Source organism: Vulpes vulpes, chromosome 2 (genome assembly GCF_048418805.1).
Source record: "Vulpes vulpes isolate BD-2025 chromosome 2, VulVul3, whole genome shotgun sequence".
In the NCBI taxonomy this organism is placed as follows: Eukaryota; Metazoa; Chordata; class Mammalia; order Carnivora; family Canidae; genus Vulpes; species Vulpes vulpes.
In genome coordinates, this window is record NC_132781.1 from 92,327,571 (window position 1) to 92,353,259 (window position 25,689).

The 25,689-nt window shown below is 35.2% G+C and overlaps 1 protein-coding gene across 7 annotated transcripts in view; it reads left to right on the forward strand.

Moving 5' to 3' along the window:
- The window catches only part of WAC (WW domain containing adaptor with coiled-coil), an 84,650-nt gene that overhangs the window by 43,865 nt on the left and 15,096 nt on the right, over positions 1-25,689 (forward strand). For 4 of the 7 annotated variants that reach the window (XM_026000862.2, XM_072749260.1, XM_072749259.1 and 1 more), the window contains exons 4-7: positions 3,660-3,766; positions 10,884-10,999; positions 11,558-11,670; positions 15,973-16,281. In XM_026000862.2, the coding sequence (XP_025856647.1) occupies positions 3,660-3,766; positions 10,884-10,999; positions 11,558-11,670; positions 15,973-16,281 (645 nt within the window). The remainder of the gene's footprint in view (positions 1-3,659; positions 3,767-10,883; positions 11,000-11,557; positions 11,671-15,972; positions 16,282-25,689) is intronic. The other 3 variants (XM_072749262.1, XM_072749264.1, XM_072749263.1) reach the window with 1 other exon arrangement.

A 25,689-nucleotide genomic window follows, 5' to 3' on the forward strand; every position in this document is an offset into this window, starting at 1 on the left:
AGAGGCAGAGACACAGGCAGAGGGAGAAGCAGGCTCCCTGCAGGGAACCCAATGTGGAACTAGATCCCAGGATCCAGGGGGGTCTGAGCTGAAGGCAGAGACACTCAACTGCTGAGCCACCCAGGCGTCCCAAGATAAAAGATTTTAAAGAAATTTTTGTGTTGTAGCACTTTGTATATAGGTATGGAAAATGCAGTTTTGGAAAATCATAACCACCATCATCCTTGCTCTGATGCTGGGTAGGGTGTTTATAATCACTTTGCTTTTCTACTTGTGTATTACTTCAGTTTGGAAAGAACCATGTGGAGAAATTAAAAGGCTCAAGTGAAATTACCCCCCCCCCCCAAATACATTGGAAGATAATATAAATTGCAGTTTTTAAGGAGAGTTAGACATAACAGTATGCTCCTGTTATGTAGGGGCAAATCGGTGCTGCATTCACTTCTTAAGCACATCCTTCTGGCTGGAATCTAAAGATTTATTGCCTGATATACCATACCATGCTTTCTATAAAACCTCTTTTACTTAGTTTTGGATCCTATTTATGAATGTCAGTTTATTCTTAGCCCCTTACTAAAATATCTATATCTTAATCTTGCTTCTCACTTCTTTTTTGCTAAGTGGTCTATGGTCTAGAAAAATCTTTCACAGGATGTAGACTCTAATCCCTAGTCAGAAAGCTCCTGTCTCTGAAAATGTCTTCCCTCTTAACAGCTGATTCAGTTTTCTCTTGTCTCTAAAGTCTTAGGCTAGTGTGTCTTGATACTTGTGTTTTTTCATTGTTAAGCCCTCTAAAAAAAAAAACATAGGCTAGGCCAAAAGCTGTCTGATCCCACCTGTCAGACTGATGGACGATGCACTGTTTATTTAGAGGTAAGAGCTTAACTAATTGGATGCTTGTCAATTTTATAGATTTAAGCATAGATCATCTTGCTTAATATATGCAGGGCTGCCTGGGTGGGTCAGTCAGTTATGCATCTGCCTTTGGCTGAGGTCCTGAATCCTGGGATCGAGACCCACGTGGAACTCCCCTGCTCAGTGGAGAGTCTGCTTTCTCCGTCTCCCTCTGCTGCTCCCCCTGCTTGTGCATTCTCTCTCTCTCTCTCTCTCTCTCTGTGTCACATAAATAAATAAAATCTTAAAAAGAATATATGCAAATAAATGTCAGGGCATCTAACCCAGGCTTAATGGATTATTCTAGGATTCACTTTAGTCTATAAAATTGGCCTTGCCTTCATGATTGCCAACATATTGAAGTTTCTATGGGAATCTCAGCTCTACTAAGGATGCATAAATATGACATTCTTTGTATATATTATTGTTTCTTATCTGTATTGTCCTGTAAACCTGATTTAAAAAAAAAAAAGAGTTACATCTGAAAAGTGCAAATTTTGGCCTCAGTTTAAGATTTCCTTTTCTCTCTTTTCTTTTCAGCATTTATTTATTAATGAAGGACACAAGAGGCAGAGAAACATAGTTAGAGGGAGAAGCCTTTGCTTCTTGATCCCAGGACTCTGGGATCATGACCTGAGCCACAGGCAGATGCTCAAACACAGTCACCTAGGTGCCCCATGTTTAAGATTTTCTTAAAAACTTGTGAGAATTTTTCTTTGTATGAGTGTTTTGGAGTTTTGTGATTTCTCCCCCTTCCCCAAGAGGGTCACAGGACCCAATCTTTAGTCATTATCATGGCTTTGACTTATTACTGTGAAAAGATACAAAGCAGAGTCAACTAAGGGAAAAGCTATGCAGAGCAAAGCCTGTAGGAAATCAGGTGCAGGCTTCCAGGAGTCTTCTCCTGGTAGAGTCATGCAAGACATACTTGATTTCTTCAAGAATGAATTGTGACAATATTTGTGAAAGGTTGACTTATAAAGGAGGCTTATTGGCGATTTAGTACCCAAGATTTTTATTGGATTTGGCTTGTTAAATGGTTACCTCTACCTACCATGTACCAAAAATCTGGATTTCCAATAGGAAAGCATGTTAAGCATAACCCATATTGTATGCACAAACAGCTTAGGCACAGTGAGCAACTGTTAGCTCTTGTGGGAACTCTCCAGAAATCTAGCTTCCCACTTGTCAGCCAAAAACCAACTGTGCAAACAGGCAGGCAGGCTTTTCCAAGGATAGCAGTCTTAGGCCTACTGTGTTAACTTTTCTGCCCACTGAGTTTATCTTGACTGATTTCTTTTTGATTGTGTTTATCCTTACAATGTTTACTGAAGAATATTTTGCCTGCTGTATTAAAGTTTAGGGTGTTTTATATAAACACATGTCATACAGCAAGATTAAAACAAGTAGATAAAGAAGTCATCAAGCAGTAGCCTTGTTGAGAAATTGCCTCTGTTTATACCTACACTGTGCCATGTTTTTCAGTAATCCTTTGCTGTCTTTTGTCACATCGCTAGCTTTTTTTAGGTCTTTGAATCTGCTTCTAGGTTCCCTTACAAACTGGCCCTTATCCAAGGTTAGATGTTGGCCATTGCCTGTTTTTGTGCCATACTCTTCATTCCAAACTCATAGTGCTTGTTGATATTGTATAAGGCAAAGTTAGAGTCCCTCCCTTTCACTTCTAGTGTAGGAGACTTCAAGATCAACTTCTTATTAATTCCTAGTGCTACGTAGATCTGCTGACCGTTTCCACTTGGATGTCTGAAACATCATAGTTATCTTCTGTCTCAGTTCACTTTTCTTACCTACTTAGCTTCCCTTGCTGACTGAAATAGTTAATTCTTAATCATTTCTGCTCATAACTGCTGTAGTTTGAACCCGTAACTGATTGCTAGACCATTCAACCATTTCTGTGACTCTCCCCCACTTTTTGTTCATTGCGGTGTAGCCTTCATACCATTACCAGTGTAGTTTTTTTTTTTTTTACATTGAATTATGGTACCTTTTTGATGAAAAATAAAAATGAATGAAATTGAAATACTAACATAACAATCAGACATCTGTTGTGAACATTTTTGTATCCTTAATCAGTGTTTTGAAGGTCTGTATTTTTACACTTTGGTTTTTCTTAAGACAATAAACACTGTCACCCTGATGGTCTTTGAAATGTATGGATTATTCATAAAATTCTTGAAGTACTTTTAAGCAATTCTTAGAGTTGCTTGATACTGTCTTCATTGTCTTGAAAGAGAGTAGTACGTTCTGGAAGACTTAACTCTCAATATTGTTTTAGTTGAAAAATTGGCAAAACTTTAAAAATCAAGTTGCAGAGGCTGTTGAAGAAATTGAAAAATAATTGCAAAGTCATATTGAATATTTATGACTTTAGTTCTTTTTCTATATCAGTGAATTTTTGTGCCTTTTTTCTTTATGTTGTGTTTCTATCTTTAATAAAACTCTTATTTAAAGAAAAAGTCGTTAGAAATGATATTGATGAGATTTTGCTCATCTAATTATACAAAACATTTTTCCATAGGCTATCAGCCATGTAAGCTATATGCTCTTTAAGCCACATATTTAGTAGGCTCACAAATACTTGATATGTAAGAAATTGTGTGTGCGTGTGTGTGTGTGTACATATACGTGTTTGTATACACACGCACATACAAGATGCTTAAGTAAAATGATGATTTAGGGATAGAAACCAGTTGAAATGAAACATGAAATACAACTTATAATTCACTTTGGTCTTTATTTCTTTTAAGGGACCAGTTACTCTCCACAAGAAAATTCACACAACCACAGTGCTCTTCATAGTTCAAATTCACATTCTTCTAATCCAAGCAATAATCCAAGCAAAACTTCAGATACAGTAAGTATATAAACATGCCCAATTTTGTTTTGAGGGGGCATTTCATGTGTATGTGTGTATGTTTAATTTATTACCCTCCCCTCTTCAAAAAAAAAAAAAAAAAACCAAAAAACTCCTCCACCAAGTATGTTAAATCTAATGTCTTTTTTTTTCTATTTTAATCAAGATTGACATTTTTAAAAATATATTTGAGGTAATGAGCTAATCGTATTAGAACTGAGAATAGTCAGGAGATACCATTTGTATTATTTCATCACTTCCTATATAAAGCAAGGTTTGCCATTGCAATACTTGAGATGTAAAGAACTGTAGATTATGAAACTTCTGAGTTAAAGTGGTTTACCTTGAGCTTGTTCTCATTCTCTAACTACAATATAAACTTTCAACAACTATTCAGAACATTTGTGTATTACACACCTGACTAAACACTAGTGATATAAAGATTTCTGTCCTCAAGGGAATGAAAAGAATTTTAATATATTTCTAAACTAAAGTAACTCAGCTTGGAATTTTTTATTTTTCAAGTCAGGGTTCAAATGAAAATTTTTCATGCATTAATTCAACAAACATTTAATAAAATAACGTTTCGATTTGCCCAGCATATGCTAGGTTGTAGATAGTAGTAAGAAAATGTGGCCCATCTTTTTTTTTTTTTTTTTTTAATTTTTTTTTTTTTTTTTATTATTTATGATGGTCACACACAGAGAGGGGGGGGGGGCAGAGACATAGGCAGAGGGAGAGGCAGGCTCCATGCACCGGGAGCCTGATGTGGGATTCGATCCCGGGTCTCCAGGATCGCGCCCTGGGCCAAAGGCAAGCGCTAAACCGCTGCAGAACTTTTGGACCTGTGGTGAAAATTAAAACAGTGCATGTTAAAGTTGGTTTGGGAGCACTCAAAAGGGGAACACTCAGTTTGGATGAGAAGAAGGTATGGGTACAAGTATCACTCCCCAGCAGATTGAATATAACAGCCAGTTGAAGAGGTCTGGAATTTTGTTGTATACAAAGGGAACAGCATCTCTAAAGACATAGAAGTGTGAAATGGCATAGCATATTTGGAGAACTGCATGTATTTTGAAAGTGTGAAAGTATGGCAAGAGCTCAGATTACAGAGATAAGTGGGAGCTAGATCATAAAAAATTGTATATTACCAAGAAATATGAATTTTAAATAAAGGCAGTGGAGAACTATTGAAGAATATAAATGGTGAAGTAACCTTGTACTTGGAATTTAAAAAATTCTATCAGATGGTAGCGTGGAAAATAACAGAAAGGAAAGAACAACTAGAAGGCTATAGAAGTGTAGGTTGAATCCAACAGATTTTGCCTTGGATATTTGGGTGATCATCCTACCTTAATCAGCTTTGAAAGGTCTTTGAGACTGATTATTTCTTATCCCTCTTGAAACAGTGTGGGTAATACATTTCCAAAGAAATTCAAAACATAAATGATAGCATTTTCATGAAGATAAATTTAGAATAGTTTTAAATACTGCAACAGAGTCTAGGTAGGAAAACAAAACATGTATGTTAGTTATTTTAGCACAAAAAATTTGACAACACAGAAAATTTTGCATACAGGATTGGTTAAGCACATACTGCCTGTTATTGAGGAGTGGAGAAACCAAAAAGGAACACTGAGGTAACACACATACAGTATATAGTATTTACCCTGAGAGCTGAAGTATGGTAGGAAGAGGATGTAGTTATTAGAACCTAATGGCTTAAAGGAGGGGCCCTGCAGAACTGGTGATACAGTACCTGCAAGCGGTGTGATGAAGCTGGTTCTGGCTTGGGTCAGATAACAGAGAACTGGAAACTGGAGCTGTGGCTGCTAGGTGTCTCCTTGTCCTGCCTCTCAGTGTGAACTCCAGTGCCTCCTATGGGCAGAATCTAACAGGAAGCTAGCTGACTAAACAGCGTTATTTGCAGTATCCCAGTCCTAGTAGCATCACAGTAGAGAAGGGGGTGGTGTTGAGGCTGAGACAGCAGCTTAGTAAACCTTAATAGTTGTTGTCATCAAACTACTTGTAATGAGTTATTTCCAATAAAGTATATATTCAGGATTTTAGAATGAATCTAATTTTGTGGAAAGTGGCCTCATTAATTTGCAAAGTAACAAACACTAAAGTGCCATTTATCATTACAATTTCAATTTGGTATTTCTTTGCTGATAGTTACAGTGGCAGGCCACTTGGACATTGTTTTGGCTTTAAAAAAATCATAATTCAGAGAAAACTAATTCTGCTTGTTTTGATTTCTAAGACATGGGCTAAATGTAGTGAAATCAGAAAAAATAAATAATGGACGTGTAAGCTTGATGGACCCAAATCATAAACGGCGTCAGGGGATTTCATTTTATGGGTGGAAGCTGAAGACTGTTACCTGAATGGATTAAGTGTTACGTGTTTTCAGAATCAGGATTTCCCTTTCTATAAATTCCAAGTATAGGTATATAATCTCCGAGTAATGGTCTTTTTCATTATAATGCACCCAGTGCTGTGAGCATAACACATAAATTATTTATAAACTACAAATTTAATCTTATCTGAGATGTTAGCTTTTGAATCTTTCTGCAGGTTACTGTAAACTCACTTTGTCTTTAAATCACTTCTAATGGAAGTTTTTGAGTAAAAATTTTAAAACATAAAATTAGTTTTTATCTAATATTTTCATAATGAAAGAATAAAATAACAGATGAATAACGTAGGTCAAGACATTACAAGACATTATTTTAACCTAGGTTTGTTTAAGAAGTTATGGAATAACTTTTTTAAAAAAATAGTTCTTTTTTCTCTTTGAAGTTTTCAGACTTTAAATCCAACTTTGAAAATCAGTAACAATATTATCTAGTTATCTACATAGGCATTTGGTTGTATGAATGATTTATATGTATCAAACGTTGATGGTCTAGTAGAAGTTAACCTTATTTTTTCAGTATTAGATTAAGATACTCACATGTAGTTCCCTAAGTCCTGTGATGAACATTTATTGTGATTTAACACAGAACCTAGCCTATGATAAACTATTTAGGAAAAACTTTTTTGAATGCCTCTTCCTTCCTAATATAAATCATAATAAGACTTACAGATCACATGTAGCTTGTTTTAGATTAGTTATGCATATTTGTGATTTTTAAGACGCCTCCGAATTGCTTCATTTAGAAAAAAAAATTATTCACATTTAAAGACTTAATTGATATCTTCCCTTCTACATATCTACCAATTTTGATTTGCTGGGCAGTTCTTTAAATTCAATCACAGATGACTTTGCATTTATATTCCAGCACTACTTGCTATCCCTTAAATATCTTCTGCATTTTTTGGAGCTTTTCAAATTGAGGCTCTCAAGATCTACTTTCTGTAACTAGTCTTTGCCTGAAGATATTCTACTTAATTTTTTTAAATATATAAATTTATCAGAAAACTCTTAGGACCCCATGAATTTCTTTGTTATAGTAAATGCCTTTCCTTGATGTTGTAGATGTTATTCAGTGAACCATTCCTTATTAACAATTCATCAGTTAATTTCTAGGATTAACTATTTCTTTTCCATCTTTTCACTTGGGGAAGAAGTAGTAGGATTCTGTATTTTAAGGGAGAGTGCAGAAAGGGATATATACTTTAAGAGGAGAAAAACATGGTTAAAAGACATTTTGAATTGAAGGAGAGCAGATGGGTGCCTCTTTATTTGTTTAGTACATTCTTTCAGAGCAGTCCTTTTCATCCCTTTTGGTCTCAAGACCTCTGTCTCTACAGTCATGAAAACTGAGAGCTGTTGTTTATCTTCTACCAATATTTACCATATTAAAAATTAAAGCTTGATAAATGAGTCACTTGGGTGACTCAATCAAACATCTGCCGTAGGCTCAGGTCAGGATCCTAGGGTCCTGGCATAGAGCTCAATGTCGTACTCACTGTTCAGTGGGGAGCCTGCTTCTCCCGCCACTCCTCACCCTTGCTTCAGAGTGCCCGCCGTGTCCCCCAACTCAAAGTCCTTATTTAAAAAACTTGATAAATATGAAAAATAATTCTAAAATCAGTTGATTGTAAACCCTTTAATGTTAGCTTATGTAATGTTTTTATGAAAAATAATTATAAAATTAAAAAAATAGATCTTGAGTATCTCTTTAATGCCTCTCTTAAGAGGAAACTTCAGATGTGCTCTGCATTCAGTCTTCCGTGATAACATATTTTTCTACAGCATCTGGGAAAACTCCACTGTTTTTGTGGTAGAATGAGGAAGAAAAAGATCATCATATTAGTGTTATTATGAAAATAGTTTTGATCTTTTGAAATGATTTTGGGGTCCCTCAAGGGTTCCTGGACAACACAAGGAAAACTCCTGCCTTAGTATATCAAGCCTAAGTCAGCAAATTTGAAGTGTTTGCAGACCTTTTTGGAGTTTAGTTCTTAGCTTGTTTTTTTTTTGTTTTTTTTTTTTTTTTTAATTTTTAAATTTTATTTATTCATGAGACACCGGGGCGCGGGGGGCGGGGGCAAAGACACAGGCAGAGGGAGAAGCAAGATAAGATCATGCCCTGGACCCAGGGCAGGTGTTAAACCGCTGAGCCACCCAGGGGATCCCTAGTTCTTGGTTTTAGATACTCTTTTTTTTTTTTTTTTTAATCAAATTTAACAACTTTAAGATCTAATGTTTAATATGGTGATGGTAACTGGTAACACTATATTGTGTAATTGAAATTTGCTGAGATGAAGACTTAAATGTTTTCATAAAATCTGTTAGGTGATGATGTGTTAATGAACCAGATGGGTGGAATCCTTTCACAGTGTCAAATCATCACAGCATACACTAAATATCTTCCAGTTTTGTCAATCATACTTCAATAAGGTTGAAAATACACAATGAAGAAAAGCATTGTAACACCTATTGCACAACAGTATTTAAATATTTCCCATTACTAAAAGGTTTCCGCCCCCCCCCCCAACCTTTTTTTTTTTTTTTTTTAGTATGGAAGTGGGGTGGAGTTACTGGTATGTTGTAATGCTGTACGCTGAAACACATTTTGTTAAGTAAGACATTAAGTTATACTGAGCTAAGATTTGGTGGGCAGAATCCGCACAGTGTCATAGACTCATATTCTTCAAGGTTCTGGCCTGTAAACTTTTAACTGTCCTGGAGCTAACCTGGGTGTAAATTAACTGTCATTAAATAATATACCATTTACTTGAGCTGAAGAAAAAACCCTTTTTTCTTAAAGTGAGACTTTGACAAGGAAAAAAGTATGTTGATATATATATATATATTTTTTTTTTTGATGCATGCTCCTTATCCCCTGCAGAACAAAGGTAACAATTCACAAAGCCATCACTTTGAAGAGCACTGGTGTAGATCACTCTGCTCTGCTCTGATGTCCTCTCATCCACCTGTCTCAAATCTTATCTACCTCTCCAACCAGACTAGTTATCATAATCTCATGTAACCACCTTCCAAGCAACCCAAGTCTTCCAGATACATGCATAGAAGTATTCGGTTTGGGACAGCCTGGGTGGCTCAGCGGTTTAGCGCCACCTTCAGTCCAGGGCCTGATCCTGGAGACCCGGGATCGATTTCCACGTTGGCTCCCTGCATGGAGCCTGCTTCTCCTTCTGCCTATGTCTCTGCCTCTCTCTCTCTCTCTCTGTCTCTCTCTCTCTCGAATAAGTAAATAAAATCTTTAAAAAAAGTATTCAGTTTGTATAATAATTTAGGTACAGGGAGTAGTAAGTGGTGAAAAAAGAGCTTTTAGAACTTGGCCTTCTGTGATTGAGTTTCTGCAACTTGGTTGTAGCCTACCTTTGGAAACTAGAAGGATTGAGAATTAACTTTCTATATGAGAGGTTTGGAGGTACAGGGCTGATTGCCAATAGCTTCATTATTTTGAGGCATAATCGTAAGAGCATAAGCGTGACAGAGTCTGCAATATTTTTTCATCTCTTAAAATTATTGCAGCATTTTGAGAATTGGGATTGATTTGGTGGCAATAGTGGGCATCCTGAAACTTAAGTTTTTATCCTTTTTTCTGTCACCAATTAGTTTTATGACGTATGGATAACTCTTAATCTCTAGGCTTGTTGCCTACTTGGCAAAATTAAAGCTGAGTCAGCAGGGCATGAAGGTTCATTCTTTTCCTCAAGCTTTAAGATTGTGTCACTGTCCACTGGTGAACCAGAATTGTAGACTACCAACGTATAACATTTCATTAATCTCAAAGCTCCTTTGAGGAAATAGTCCAGAAGTTCATCTAGAAGTAACTTGGGATTCTTCCAGATTCCTGGGGCCAGTGCACTTCTTTAAATATTACACTTTTTAGATCAGTAGCATGGAAATTGGCCCTCCTTTCAGATTTCTCTAACTTCTTTATAATTTTACTATACCTGTAAAATACCTAAAGACAATGTATCTGAGAGTTTTTGAAAGGCTAGTTTTTGTTACAGGGATATGAGTGATGCTGCTGACCTCATATATTATGTGAGACAAGGTTTAGCTTGCCCAATCTCATGGATTTTGAAGGTGAAGCAAATATATGGCTTTTAATTAGCTCTGTGTTTATAGTTTTATTTTTAAATTCTGTGGTTTTTTTTTTTTTCTTCACTAAGTAACAGTGAATACAGACCAATTGTTCTTGGTTACTAATATATATGAGTATTATTGTGCATGAGTTTAAAATTGATACGCCATCATGTCATGAAATCAGTTAAGTATGGGTTTTCTAATCTCCACCCACCCCGCCCCCCCCCATGTGACAGGATTTCAGCAATTAAAATTATGTAATGGGGAACTTTGGTAATGCTTTTCCAAAGTCAAGATGTTAATTTTGCATTTATCATTCTGTGCTTAATAAACTAATGTATATGAATCTGTTTTAATTTCGTATTTTACCGGATTTTCCATTGTTATTTTTGAAGGTTTTCATAGACTAAAGTCTCCTAAGAGATATAGATAGATATCTACACACACACACACACACACACACACACAGTTACATTTTATATCAGGGTACATTTTTTTATGGTCTTTTCCCTTATATGTGCTTTGAAAACCATTGACTGTTGAAGTTTCATAGTAAGTGGTTAAATAGTATTAATATTTTCTAATTTTTAAAAATGTATTTTTAAGCCTTATGATTCTGCAGATGACTGGTCTGAGCATATTAGCTCTTCTGGGAAAAAATACTACTACAATTGTCGAACAGAAGTTTCACAATGGGAAAAACCAAAAGAGTGGCTTGAAAGGTATTTGCTCCTACTCATTAAAAAATACTTCTTATTTTTGACTAAAGCTTAACATCTTAGAACTTTCTCAGCTTAGGTTTCTTAGTGAAACTCCTCATTCCCCCCTTTAATTGCAATAGTTGGCCCATTATGTTTTCTATAATTTCTCTTTACTTAAAAAAAAAAAAGGAAAGAAAAAACTTGGATAAGTCACTGTCCACAAGGACCTTGTAAACCATCGTATATTTAAGATTTTATATCAACCTATATTATCATTTATAATGAACATTTTCATAATTTAAAGTATATTAATGTTTCCTTCATATGTGTAGAATTAATATTGGGGAGTTTTGGTTGTAGGGTTTAATGGTGTTATAAACAATTGCTATAATGCCATCACTGAGAAACATTAATGTTCTGTTAGCTATGTTTCATCTCCCATACCAGTTGATATTATGGCTGTGTTCAGTTCTTTTATTTTCCATATAACATTCTGTTGAGCATTTGGTCAGACGTGTCATATGTAAACTCATTGTACTTGATGTAATTTTTATGAGTTTATCTATGTTTTATTTTTAGAGAACAGAGACAAAAAGAAGCAAACAAGATGGCGGTTAACAGCTTCCCAAAAGATAGGGATTACAGAAGGGAGGTGATGCAAGCAACAGCCACTAGTGGGTTTGCCAGTGGAAGTAAGTATTAATTTTTTTTTCTTTGAAACAACATATGATGTTTAATTCACTCCTATAGTTTGTATGTTTATATCCATATGCATAGCTGTTTACATATGTAAACTAAAATAATATAAATGTATAGTTTCTTTTATGTTAGATCTGTCTTCCTAACTAACCTCCACCGTTTTGTTTCCTGAAAAGGAAAAGAGTTCATGGAGGATTAGATTAGTACACGTATGTTATTCATCACTACTCATACTGGCTATGATGCAGTTGAATTTGTGGAAAACAAAATCTCATATTGTGGATTGACTCTTAAAACAGGAGTTGTTTGGGTTTTTTTCCCCCCTTTGCTGAATTGTGTCCTGTTAAACTAGACAGTGAAACCTCTTCCAAAACTCGTTGAATGTTGAATCTAATGATTGAATTGTAGCCACACACAGATGGTAACATTAAAGTGTCTCTTGGTATTTTGTGTTTATCAGTGAGAAACTTTTTTACCTTTTATCTGGGAACTGATTACATCATCATAGATGTGAATAGCATCTCTATACTGTGAGCATACCTTAAAGTTTTTTGAGGTTGCATTTTGTCTAAGTGGGACAATATGAGTAATATGCATTTATTTCTTAATTCAAATTAAATTTGAATTTGAAGCTTTTACTAAAGGTCCTCTATTCCCAGTGGCTTCCTTTTGCCCAGAATAGAATTTAAATGCCACCATAGACTTCTTACTCTTTTTATTAGATTTTGAAATTTGGAAGAATTTTTAAGATGTGTTCAGGGAATTCTTGGACTTAGGCCTTTGAATCTTCTTCCTATAACTTACATAGAGGGTTGTATTTGGTCTTAGCAAGACAGTACTTCTTTTTTGATGGGAAAAGTTTTAAGATGAAGCAGATAGTAAAGTAACATAATTCTTCACTGAATTTTTAAGATATGTTCCTTTGAACATTTAATTTTTTTGTACTAGTGAAATTGTATTTAATTCTTAAAAAACAATGATTTAGTGTACTGAAGTAAGGAAATAAACTATTTTTGAGACAGAAGACTTGGGTCCTGGTTCCATTTTACTTAATATCTTGAGTAACTGTTACTTCTTGCAAACAATCAGAAATAAGGTAAAGGTTTTCCTCTCCAGGTTAGAAAAAAAAAAAACAAAAAAACGCACCCAGCTTGTAGTAGTTCTGTCTGAACAAACTGCAGAATGACATTGAGAAGATATGGTGGAGGAGTGGCAAATGGTTGTAAGAAAATAGTCACTTTTTTTTTTTTTTTTTTTAAAGATTTTGGGCCAGGCCTCTCACTTAGTGGGTGATAGTTCCCAGGGAGGGGAAAAAAATAGCCTAGTGCGTCAGCTTTATTCTTTCCAAAATACCCTATCATTTTAAGTCTCTTCTCCTCCCTTGAAGTAAATGGAAGTAAATAAAGATCTGATGGAAGTATTGATGAAAGTGAAAGTAGTGTTTTTTGTCTTTCTAACAAACCATCTTTAAGGAAATAAAATCAGAATTGTATTTTTAAATTGTGTGCATCTTTTTCTTTCACAAATGAAGGAGTTCCTTCTCTTTTTCCTTTGTAATTTCAAAAGTGAAGCATGTTTGTTACTAAAAAATAAAAAGGAGATTTTTTTAATTTCATGAGCCAAGAACATTTGGAGACATACACTTTTTTCTGTGTGTATATAAATGTGTATTAAAACTACATATGTGTATGTTTTACATAAAAATGGCATATGTTACTATTTTTAACCTTTTTTTGTTCATTAATATTTTGAGGAAATATTTCTGTGTCAGTTTAGAAATCCCTGTGTGTTAAATTACATGGTTTTCCTTTTTTTTTTTTTTTTTGATGTGCCCTCATTTATAGGTAATCATCTGTGGATACTTGGGTGGTTTTTATCCTTTTCCTACTGTCAGCAGTGCTGTGATGTCCATCTTTGCCCATTACTTCCTTAGTCACATTCCTAAAAGTGCAAATGAGGAGGCAGTAGGTCTCTGTGTGTGTTGAAGTACAGTCATGTGTCTCACTTTTTCAGTTGTAAGTGATAATTAGAAAAAAAAAAAAAAAAAAACCTTAGCTATATTTCTTTTTATTTTTCCTTAATTGTGTGGTAGTAATGAAGTCATTAAGTCATTTAAGTGCTTAACTTTTTCTGTCCAAAAAGTGTTGGCAGAATTTTCCCATGTGTCCAGCACATTGGTGTTAATGTTGGGTAAGACCTAAAGCTTTGTAGTTTGAACTGCCAATACAAGGTATGCGTGTTGGTGGGGGTGGGCAGATTGAAAGATTTTATATGAAAGGAGATAAAGGTAGAAAATCGATTTATTTTATGCACTGTAGCAAATAATGTTATCTAGAACTTGACCTTGAAAACTTTATGGATAAAATTTTTAATTTGGTTTTACTGCTACTAGATTATTTTCATTGTCTTTAATCTGTGCCTTACAGAATTATTGCTCTATACTTAGAGAAACCTTAACTTGGTGTTTCTCAACTGTAGCACCAATGACATTTTGGGTTAGGTGATTCTTTGTTGTGGGTTGCTGTCCTGTGTCTTAGGACATAGAGTACTGTACCTGGCCTCTACATGCTAGATGCCAGTAGCACACCTCCTCTCTTCCAAGTTGTGATAACCAAGAATGTCTCCTTACATTTGCCAAATGTCTTTGTTGTGGAGGGGGTGTGCAAGTAGAGTCATGTTAACTGTTAACTGTTTCGTCTAGAGTTGTGAATCATAGAAAGCTGTTGTAGCTACAGCTTCCTTAGTTTCTATAATGCTGCTGCCACTGTAAAGCTTACAAGTGTCTGAAGAAGTATCAACTTTAATTTTCATCTGAATACATTTGCTTGATACTCTTTGACTCTAGTCTTACAGAAGTGAGATTTTTTTCTTGGTATCCAGGAAATAAAAAGTTTTTGGTAATCAAGTGACAGGATTGGTGGGAATTGGGTATGGTATTATCTGTTTTATTCCTAAACGTTTCTGTTGTAGCAGTATTCTTTTCAGGAAGAAATTGTAGAATAAAATTTAAGTTCCTTGTGCATGCAAATGGATAGTTTACTGATGAGTTAATATCATGCAACAGATGTTTGTATTTTGCTGTGATTAGCTCAATCTGTTCATTTTTTTCTGTTAAGGTTAATATATGTGTAACTTACAACACTGAATTTCATTTATTAAGTCAAAGACTTTGTGTTTTGATATAACTAAAGCTTTTTGGCAGTAGCCAGTACATTCTGTTTAGTATAACATGTAGGAGTTGTACGCTGAAGGTTTGGAAACTGACTTGTAGTTTAAGCATACTTCCTTCTTTGTGCTGTCTTGGTTTCTAGATTGAGAGGAACCCAAATGAATTGGGAAAAAAAAAAAACCTAAAATACTCAATGGGGAGGGCATCTTTTGGTAATATTATTATTACATATGTGCTTGAATCTTAAGATATTTCTCTACTTGAAAGTTGTTTTAAGTTTTAGTTATTGATTAGACTTATAAATTTGGTTAGAGATTTTTTGATAAATTTTATCAAGATTGGAATTTTCCTTATTTTTTTGTGGAAGCAGAAGTATTTCTGAGGTTTAAATGTTTTGTGACCAAATTGGAAGAGGATGTTTTTAATATAACTGGTAATAGCAAGTAGATTTTTCTGACTATGCTGCTGGATGTAGGCCTTCTCTGTTTTCAGGTAGCATTATCTATAACTTGAGCTTATTACTAACTTGTTAGCATTTTCAAAAATATGAACTGATTTAATTACTGATTGCACAGTTCATCATAAATTCAGCTGTCCCATTTAAAGCCCTAGCACAAACTACTTTAGAGACCACTAATTAGCTACTTCAGTATTCAGAAAAATCAGGCTAATAAAGCTAATATTCCTTTGCAGTTGAACCACTGTGGATAATTCAATTATTAGAACCCATGGCCCATATTTTAAAAGAATGGACCATTTGCTTTTCATATTTTTAAAATACTTTAAAATTTTTCATTTGGGTGAAACGTTAAAACTCCATATATGGACTGTTTTGTTTTTTTTTTTTTCCCAGTGTTTTGTTTGAATTGTGGTGTGGTTCTAAAGAATCCCCAAAAGCTCATAGCTCATTTGAAATCTGAGTATAGATTACTTAGAGTTGAGGCTAAATATCCTCTTCAGTATTTGCTGGTGGTAAAACTGCAGATACTAACTGGGCATGCAGTTTTATAACAAGATATAAGTATGTTGCTAAATTAGCTGATGTTATAGACAGGATTCTAACGTAATCTTTTTTCTTCCCCCTTCTGTCATTCCAACATCTCTTTTTTCGAACTGTGAACTAAAGTGGAAGACAAGCATTCCAGTGATGCCAGTAGTTTGCTCCCACAGAATATTTTGTCTCAAACAAGCAGACACAATGACAGAGACTACAGACTGCCAAGAGCAGAGACTCACAGTAGTTCTACGCCAGTACAGCACCCCATCAAACCAGTGGTTCATCCAACTGCTACCCCAAGCACTCTTCCTTCTAGTCCATTTACGCTACAGTCTGATCACCAGCCAAAGAAATCATTTGATGCTAATGGAGCATCTACTTTATCAAAACTGCCTACACCCACATCTTCTGTCCCTGCACAGAAAACAGAAAGAAAAGGTATGCCATTGTTACTAGATGCTGCACGTTGAACTGTAGATTGAGTTTTTTTTATTATATTACAGTATCTCCATTAGCTTGAATAAGACTCTTAATTATAAATTCTTTTAAAAAGTCTTTTAAATGTTACTGCGTAGATTTAGGTCTAGAGTTAGCCATATTTAGCTTTTTCTTTTAATTACTAAGCCTTAGCTGTTTTGCCTTTGACACTTCGAAGTCACGTGCTTATTAATTTGTAAGTTAGTAATGGTTTAAAGTCAAAGGACTGTCCCATCATATTTGTGTAAAAGTAATTTTTGTTTTTTGTGATAATTGTCATGATGGTTTAGTTGAGATATTGTCTCAATTTTCTGTTAATTAAAATTTGATATGAATAGAGACCTTTTAAAACATGTTATTTCTGCACAACATGCAACTATTGGTTTCAGTTTGTGAATAAGAAAACTGCGTCCTGGGCCAGAAGACAAAGAGTCTTAAAGTCTGAATTAGAACTTAAATCTGAAGGGTAGAAGTTAACTTCATAACTCCAATTGTGTTTATCCAGCTCAGTGCTGATAACCGTAGCTTGTTAAAGGAGAAAAATTGTGGCTACAACTACTCAGGAGATAACATACAACAGAAGCAGAGTGATGAGATAATAAGTTTATTTGCACAGACCACTCACAATTCTAAACTTAACACATTATAATGCGTTTTAAGAAATGAAGGAAATTAAAAGACAATAGGCAAATAAATTATAGGCAGACCCATTAGCAGCCTAATTAGCAGATTAGCATGAATAAATACTGAGAAACTTTTAAACGTCCTGTGGGTTTAGGAGATGTTACAGGGAGCTAATGAGTCTTTAAGCTTTTAATCTATGGTTTGATTCATTATTTCACATTGATTTAATTTGCTTACAAAGGGTTCTCATAGATTTCTTTGCTTCTTGTTTTCTTTTATGCATGTTATTTGAATTTCTTCTCTAAGTACTCATTCCATATTAAACCACGTACTTTGGGCCACCGGGTGGCTCAGCAGTTTAGCGCCGCCTTCGGCCCAGGGTGTGATCTTGGAGACCCGGGATCGAGTCCCATGTCAGGCTCCCAGCATGGAGCCCGTTTCTCCCTCTGCCTGTGTCTCTGCCTCTCGCTCTCGCTCTCTCTGATGAATAAATAAAACCTTTAAATAAATAAATAAACCACGTACTTTTATCATCTGGTGTTTAATGAATGCATCATAAACAGATCGTCCCAAATGTTGTCAGATTCCCCTAAGATAATTTGTACCAAAATCCATATGTTGAAGTCCTATTTACCCTGATGCAGAATTAAATTTGTAAAGAGAATTCTTGAGGGATGAAATTTGAATTAATGCAGTAATTGTTAATGTGGTAGTACTTTCTAAAGGATGTTAACGGTTTTTCAATTTTTATAATTTTGATTATTTAGTCACATAAATTCTTTTAAAAATCATTAAATCCTGTGGCCTTTTAAAAGTCTTTATCTTGGGGTGCCTGAGTGACTCAGTTAAATGCCTTTGGTTCAGGTCATGATCCCAGGGTCTTGGGATTGAGCCCTGCAACCGTCTCCCTGCTCAGCGGGGGAGCCTGCTTGTCCCTCTGCCTCTCCTCCCTACTTGTGCTCTCCCTCTGTCTCTCACACCTTTTTAAAATCTCAAATAAATTAAATCTTTTTAAAAAAATATCTTTATCTCATTTCTCTCTTGTTAATTTAATTCTTAGCTCTTACCTCCTTTTTGAAATTCTTTCCATCACTGGCTTCTGGAATAATGCTATTTTTCAATATTCTAGTTCTCTTCTTGCCCCCTAAATAACCAGTATTGTTCATCCTTTTACTGTTTTCTTTTTTTCTTGCTCAGTATGTTCTTTTTTGCCGGGCAGTCTTATCTACAAAAGTGACTCCCAGATCTTTATTTCTGACTCCTACCTTTTATCTGCTTTATTTCAATAAGGACTTGCTGTGTCCCAAATGCCTCCCTTTCCCCACAGCTTATTCTCAGATTCTTGGTAAGTAGCTACACTGTCCTCCCAACTGTTTCTTGTTCTTTAGAATTCATCCCCATCTCCATCTACTGACCTGTCAGCAGATCTTGGATTCCGCCTTCTCTATCCTTTCTCTGGTTGTCGCCACTACTATGGAAACTCCAGGCGTCTCTCTTGAAAAAGCCTTCTAATAACTGTTCTGCATCCTTCCATCCACACTATTCACTGATGGTTGCTTCATTATAAAATTTAGATTGGATTGTGTTACTTCTAATAGTTTTCCATTATCCACAGGATACATCCATACTTCTTAGTGCCTGACAGTCTGCTTGCAGCCTGTTATATCCTGGGCATGTTATATCCATTCTTGTTGTGAGCTTTTGCTGAAAAAGGACATGCTCTAACATTCCATCCTGTTGAGCTCTTTAAGAGGTAGCTCCAATGCCCTTGGGTTCTCAGTGTCAGTTATGCTCTCTCAGTCTGTTTCCCAAACCTCTCCCTATTATTTATTATTATACCACCTATCATATTGTAATTTTTGTTGATTTAATTAAACTGTTTAGGGTTATGTGTTAATTACATGTTGAACTTGGTTCACCTATACTACCTTCTCCCTCCATGCTTCACCATTCCTGACAAATTTTTAAAATATCATTTAAAGCTTTCTTTTAAATATTTATTTATTCACGAGAGAGCGAGAGAGGGTGGGCGGTGCACAGACACAGGCAGAGGGAGAAGCAGGCTCCATGCAGGGAGCCCGACGTGGAACTCAATCCGGGATCTCCAGGACCACGCCCTGGGCTGAATTCTGCGGTAAACCGCTGAGCCACTGGGGCTGTCCAAATATCATTAAAAATTAACTGTGTACCAGGCTTGGTGCTAAGTGTTTACTACATATTTTAGTTTATTTTTAAGACAAAGATGGTGTATCTTTTAGATAAGAAGAACCTGAACATTGCCACTGTTTAAGTACATGATGTTAGAGGCAGCTTCTCCAAAATTCATGTTATTTCCATAAAACCCTAGGGAACGAAAGACACAAATCTATATTCATTTGAACCCCAGTAATTAAAAATTGGTAACAAATCCTAGATGATTCCATTTTAATACTACAAAGTATATTTGCTAATCACAAACTTTTTCTAAAACTTTTACATATGGTAATTTTAAACTTACAGGAAGAAACTTGGTTACCTTGCAGTTGACTATTGAAATAGGAAAAATTGTATAATTTTCCCAAGTATTCCTTGTGTATAAATGAAGACTATTATTTTCAGACTGTTCATTAGTTGGTCTAAATTTGTGAAGTGTCCATTAATTTGAAATATTTTTTTTCTCTCAGGCACATCCATGTTCTTTAAGTTAAGCCTTTTTATTGACTGTTATCAATATACTGATTTCCTTGTTTGAGTTTTCCTTAACAAATAATTTATATTAAAAGGCTCATGATTGGGTAATATCAGACTTTTGGACTCTTGGTTGTAAGTGCTAATAGTATAGCTAGGCTCTATATGGGGGTGTCCATGGTAAGATGCTGTGTTAAATAATAGCAAGATCTTTGTCATTATGACCCACTGCTCTATCCCTAGTTCTTGAAAAAATAATAGACCGTCAATACTTACAGGTGGATAAGTAACAGAGAATGGTAATGGTGTGTGTGTTAAGGGCTTGGAAAGCACCTGCAGTAGTTCATGGTTTAAGAAATGTATTTGGAGAAAAAGAAGAGTATTATAATTGTTGTAAACCTAAAGATTTAGATCTGTTTAATGCCAGTGTGCCTTTTGAGAAGAAGTAACTAAATTAATTACTTTAAAGGATAGATTCAAAGTCTGTGCTTGCTTGAGAGAGTGTGGAGAATCTGAAGCTCTGGTTTTGTAGGAAACAATCCTGGTGTTAGGTAGGGTGAAACAAGGTCAGGCATCTTCTTTTAGAACTGTATTTGTTGTTAGGATAACATTTGAACATCTGTTGGCAATATTACTTTATTGGACAACCATATAACAGAGTAATAGAGACAATGATATACTTAAAAACCTAAAACTTGGTTTTTATCAGTTGGTATCCCATTAACCATTCCATATATATATATATATATAACTTGTTTATTTATTATACAGCGCAAAAGAGAGAATATGAAGTGGGGGACTAATGGGGAGGGGAGAAAGAATCTCTAGCAGACTTCCTACAGAGCATAGTGCAGAGCCTGACAAGGAGCTTGAGCCAAAACCAGGAGTTGGAAACTGGAACCTGGATGATAAGTCATCCAGGAGCCTCTTCCTCCCTCCAGTCCCCCATAAACTGTTCTAATTGTATCTAACTCTACCCTTTCTTCCAGATTCATGAAATGACAAAATAGGCAGGAAACCATTGCTTTGGCCAAATAACTGCCAGAGTGAGAGGAGTTTAATGACCTTAATTAGTAAGTTTCTTACTTAGTAATTTTAGAGTTATGATTTATTAGCATAAACAAACTTGAAAAGTAAGGCAAAATAACCCAAGAAGCAGACCTATTCATTGAGTAATGCTAATCTGCTGAGGGCTAGTTTGCATCTAAATCCTTAATGTGGTTACTTAATTCCGCACTCAATCTAATGGGTGGGGCGATTAGTCATTAATGTGAGGTGTGAGTCACTTGGAATAAACTTTGCTTTTGTGTCTTGATGGTATGTAGACTGAGTGAAATTTAAATGAACCTGAAGATTTCAGTATGCATTAAGGCAGTACTAGCCTTTTATAAGCTAGTGTAGTAGGTCATTAACTAACTTGAGTGGGCCATGTTCAGCCCTCGCTCCTTTGCTTTACTTTATAATAATTTTTAGGATTACTAAACTCTTCATGAAAATTAGGAAAACTGGTCACAGATGTGTTAGTGACTCAAATTTTTTTTAAGATTTTAAAAAATTTATTTGAGTAAAAGAGCACAAGTAGGGGAGAAAAACCCCACCAAGCAGGGAGCCTGATGCAGGGATGTAGGGCTGGATCCCAGGGCTCTGGGATCATGACCTAAGCCAAAGGCAGGCATTCAGCTAACTGAGCCATGCAGGCTCCCCATGATTCAAATTTTGTTGAATAACTGAATACGTTAGTAGAAGAATTTAGTCTGTATTAGTCTATAACTTTAAAATTATGCTAGTTAACCTAAGATGGCACTTTAACAATGGGACAGGGGGAATAGCTGTGATGAAAGAATATACTGTTTATAATTTGAGGGGTGGGGAAGGGCTTTTTAAATCAAGATCCAGAATGCCTTTGCCTTTTTAAAAAAATGTTGATAAATTTAAACACAAGACATATCTCAAATTGGTAGAAAATACTTGCAACACGTATAGCAATATGTTAAGGATTCATTAAGAATATGTCAAAACAGTAGGAAAAAAGACAATCTAATAGAAAAAATAAGCAGTAGATATGAACAAGCAGTTATAGAAGAGGAAATTAAAATTGCCAGCCTTGGCTTACAGCTATAAAAGTTAACTCAAAATGGATCAAATACTTAAACTTAGGAGCTGAAACTATAAAAACTCTAAGAAGGAAACAGGTGAAAATTTCTGTGACATTGGATTTGGTAGTGATTTCTTAGATGTGACACAAAAAGCACAGGCAACGAAGGAAAAAGATAAAACGGACTTCATCAGTATTAAAAGCTTTTGTGCATCAGAGGGCACTCTAGAGTCAAAAGGCAACCCATACAGTAGGAGGAAGTAAATTGTAAATCCTATATCCAGTAAAGGATTAATATCTAGAATATATGAAATCCTATAACTGAGCAATTAAATGAAACAAGCTAGCTCAAAAATGGGCAAAGGACTTGAATAGACGTGTTCTCCAAGGCCAGCCAGTAAGCACATAAGGCATTCAGCATCAGGGAAAGCAATCAAAACTACAGTGAAAAAACATTTCACACCTATAGGATGATTATTATGAAAACAAACAGCAATGAAAATAAATGTTTTTGAGGATGTGGGAAAAATTAGACATCTTTATTTTTATTTTTTTTAAGACCTCTTGTACATTGCTTCTAGGAATGCAAAATGATGCAGCTCCTGTGGAATACAGTTTAGCAGTTCCTCAAAAAATGAAACCTAGAATTACCATAGGATCAAACCATTCTGTGCTTGGATATATAACCAGAAGAATTGAAAGCCAGGGAATCAAACCGGTGGTTATACACTGATGTTTGTATCATTGTTATTTAAAATAGCCAAAAGATGGAAATGGTTCAGGTGTCCAACAGCTGTTACAGGTTTTTAAAAAAAAATATTAGCTAGACATACAGCCTTAAAAAGGAAGGAAATTCTGACGCATGCTGCTGTGACATAGATGAAATTCGAAGACCTTATGCTGAAAGGAGGTAGAATAGTGGCTATTAAGGAGTGGGATGATGAGCCCTTGTTTAATTGGTGACAGAATTTCTGTTCGGAGAGATGAAAAGGTTTTGGAGATGGATAGTGCTATGTGATGTTTGCACAACAGTTTGTAAATACTTAATGGCCCTGAGTTGTAAACCTAGAAGTGGTTAAAGTGGTAAGTTTTATGTTATATGTATTTTAGCAGGCTAAAAAATTTGAAGAGAAAGATTATCAGTGCATATTGGAAATTAAGATTAAAATAAGATTTTTCACCTTTAAGATTAGTGACAGTTAACAGCTGGATGTGGGGAAGCACAATTGGTGGGAATGTATATGTCGGTTATTAGAGGAATCCCTTTAATAAAATCTGTTAAAAGTTTCAAAATATGGGGATGCTTGGGTGGCTCATGGTTGGGCACCTGCTTCGACTCAGATCGTGACCCCGGGATCTGGGATCGAGTCCCACATCAGGCTCCCTGCGAGGAGCCTGCTTCTCCCTCTGCCTATGTCTCTGCCTCTCTTTCTGTGTCTCTCATGAATAAATTTCAGAGTATGTTTATCCTTTACATGTATTAGCATAAAGATTTCCTCAGTTGAATAAAAAAGCAAGGTGCAAAAATATATCTTAATATATTTTACATCACCATATTTCTGTACCTTTGTAAAATGCATAGAAAAGGTTCTGGGTGGATATGTGAGTTAACATATTCATGAATTAATCAAATTAAAAATTGAAAATCACAGATTATATACCAGGTTACTGCCACCTGGGTACCTTATTATTACATTTTTTTCCTACCACTTTTGAATACGTTGTTTCCTTTGTAACTTCCCCATGTTGTAATCTTCAGTGTAACACCATTACTACAAAACAGAACAAAACAAATTAACTGCCCTTCTTGCAACAGTAGTTTGAGCTTTGTTCACATGTTACCCCTGAATATTATTACAGCAACTCTCCAAGCATCAGAGGAAATTAATGATTAGAAATGCAGTATGGTACCTTCTACCCTTTTTAAGTGCAGTGTCTTTAGATCTTATTGTAGATCTAGAAGGAATTATTTGGCGTGCCAGAAAAATGTAGGTCAAAAATAGATTTTGACTTTGGTTTATGCTCTTGGATGTTTTGGATGGGGGCCTAGATTTAGAAGAGATGAATATTAACTTTAAACCATTAAAGAATTAGGGTATAGTAACAGATTTTTAGGTGACTCTGAAGTTTAGTCTTTAGTAGATTATGCCCCCTACTGGTAAGCATTGGAAATATAAGTGAATAATTCATACAAGTATAAGGGGAAAGAAAAATTTTGTCAAAGCATATATACCAAAAATGAGAGGATAAAATTTTAAAGCTTATAGTAAAGAGTTGGTTAGAGATCTGTAAGTCTTAGAAATAATCAGATGGGAAAGGACTTAGTTTAAGTTTAAAGTAGATGTGTAAGAGATTGAAAAAAATGCTCAAAGGAACCTAGATTTGCTTGGGGAGAGTTTACATTTAAGGAATGAGACTGGAGGATGATATTCTTTAAAAGCGGAAGAGCCTATAGAAATGGCTTTGTAATGCAAAAACTGTTCTTTTACCTACATTTAGTTCTTGGTCTTTATTTTGAAAGACCCAAGTTTTTATTTGTTTAGTTTGATAAAAATATATATTTGGATGACATTACTGTTTATTCCAAATAGTTCCGTTTCCTCTCTGTGTTTTTTAAAAAGAAAGGTTGAGTATTTTATAGGGTTATTTAAAATAAGCTTAAATAAGTTAAATTTGTCTCTAAGACTACATATAGTTCCTTACTTTTATGAAAGTAGCATAAAGCTGTAATTGTCAGTTATTTAGGATGGAGATCTTAGACTTTCCTCCGTATTATCATAAATTCTATACTTAGAGATTAGAGGGAGAATACATGTACGTGGACCTGGGCCTTTACTGCAGGATCAGGTACCCATTCAGCAAGTACGTGTTGATGCCGTCTTGGTGTCATGTCCTCTCGTACCAGGGCTATAGAGATAAAGACAACAAAATCCCCCTACTGAAGTTGTTCAAGTTCTACAAGAAGGGAAAGACAATATATAATAGAAGATACTGGGTAACGTTAATAGATCTCTTTTAGGGCATTCAAAACACAGAAGAGGTACCCAACCAATACCTTTCTTTAGTAATATTTTAAGACTACCTTACAGAGTAGCATTTTATATTTATATTATTAAACTCAGTACATTGTTCTCAGTTATATATATAGATTGAGGAAAGTAATATGTAAAATGTTTAACATGTAACATGTTTTGGAAGGGCATTTGTATCGATGTGTCTTTATAGGGAGACAAGGTGAGTGGAGCTATTATTAAAATAGTGTGGAAATACTTATATATGTGAAGAGTCTAAAAAACCAAAACCAAGTGTATGGATACAGAGCACACAGCTTGGTGGTTGCTGGGACGAAATAAGTGAAGGAAGTCAGAAGATACAAACTTCCAATTATAAAGCAATGGGGACATAATGTGCATAATAATACTGTTGCATATTTCAACTAAGTCTTGAAAGTTCTCATAGCAAGAAAAATAATTTTGTAACTGTTTGGAGATCATTTTGCAGTATATACAGATAAGAATGTTGAACACCTGACACTACTGGAATGTTGTATGTCTGTTATACCTCAATGGAAAAATAGGAGACCTACCTGGGAAAAATGATTTAGCTTTTCTGTCTTGCATCTTATCCTTAATTCCACTCACTCCTATACCTTTGTGCTATGCTGCTTTGTTTTGATTTTGTTTCCTTTGGTTTTTAAGGTGAAAAGCAACCTTGAAAGCTCTAACCTGTTTTTTCAGAATCAACTAGGGTGTCAGAATCACCTATAGAATTCTTACAACTTCAACATATGCCTGGGCCTCCCCAGGTTCATTAGAGTGGAGCCCAGGTATCTGTTTTGTTTTGTTTTGTTTTTAGCTTTATTGATAATTCTGATAAGCTTTCTGCTGAAAACTGGTACTCAAACCTTTTAATAGAAGAATTCTGGCCTTTAAATAAAGATGTTGCCTGTTCAAGGGTCTCCTAGATATTAAGCAGGATCACCT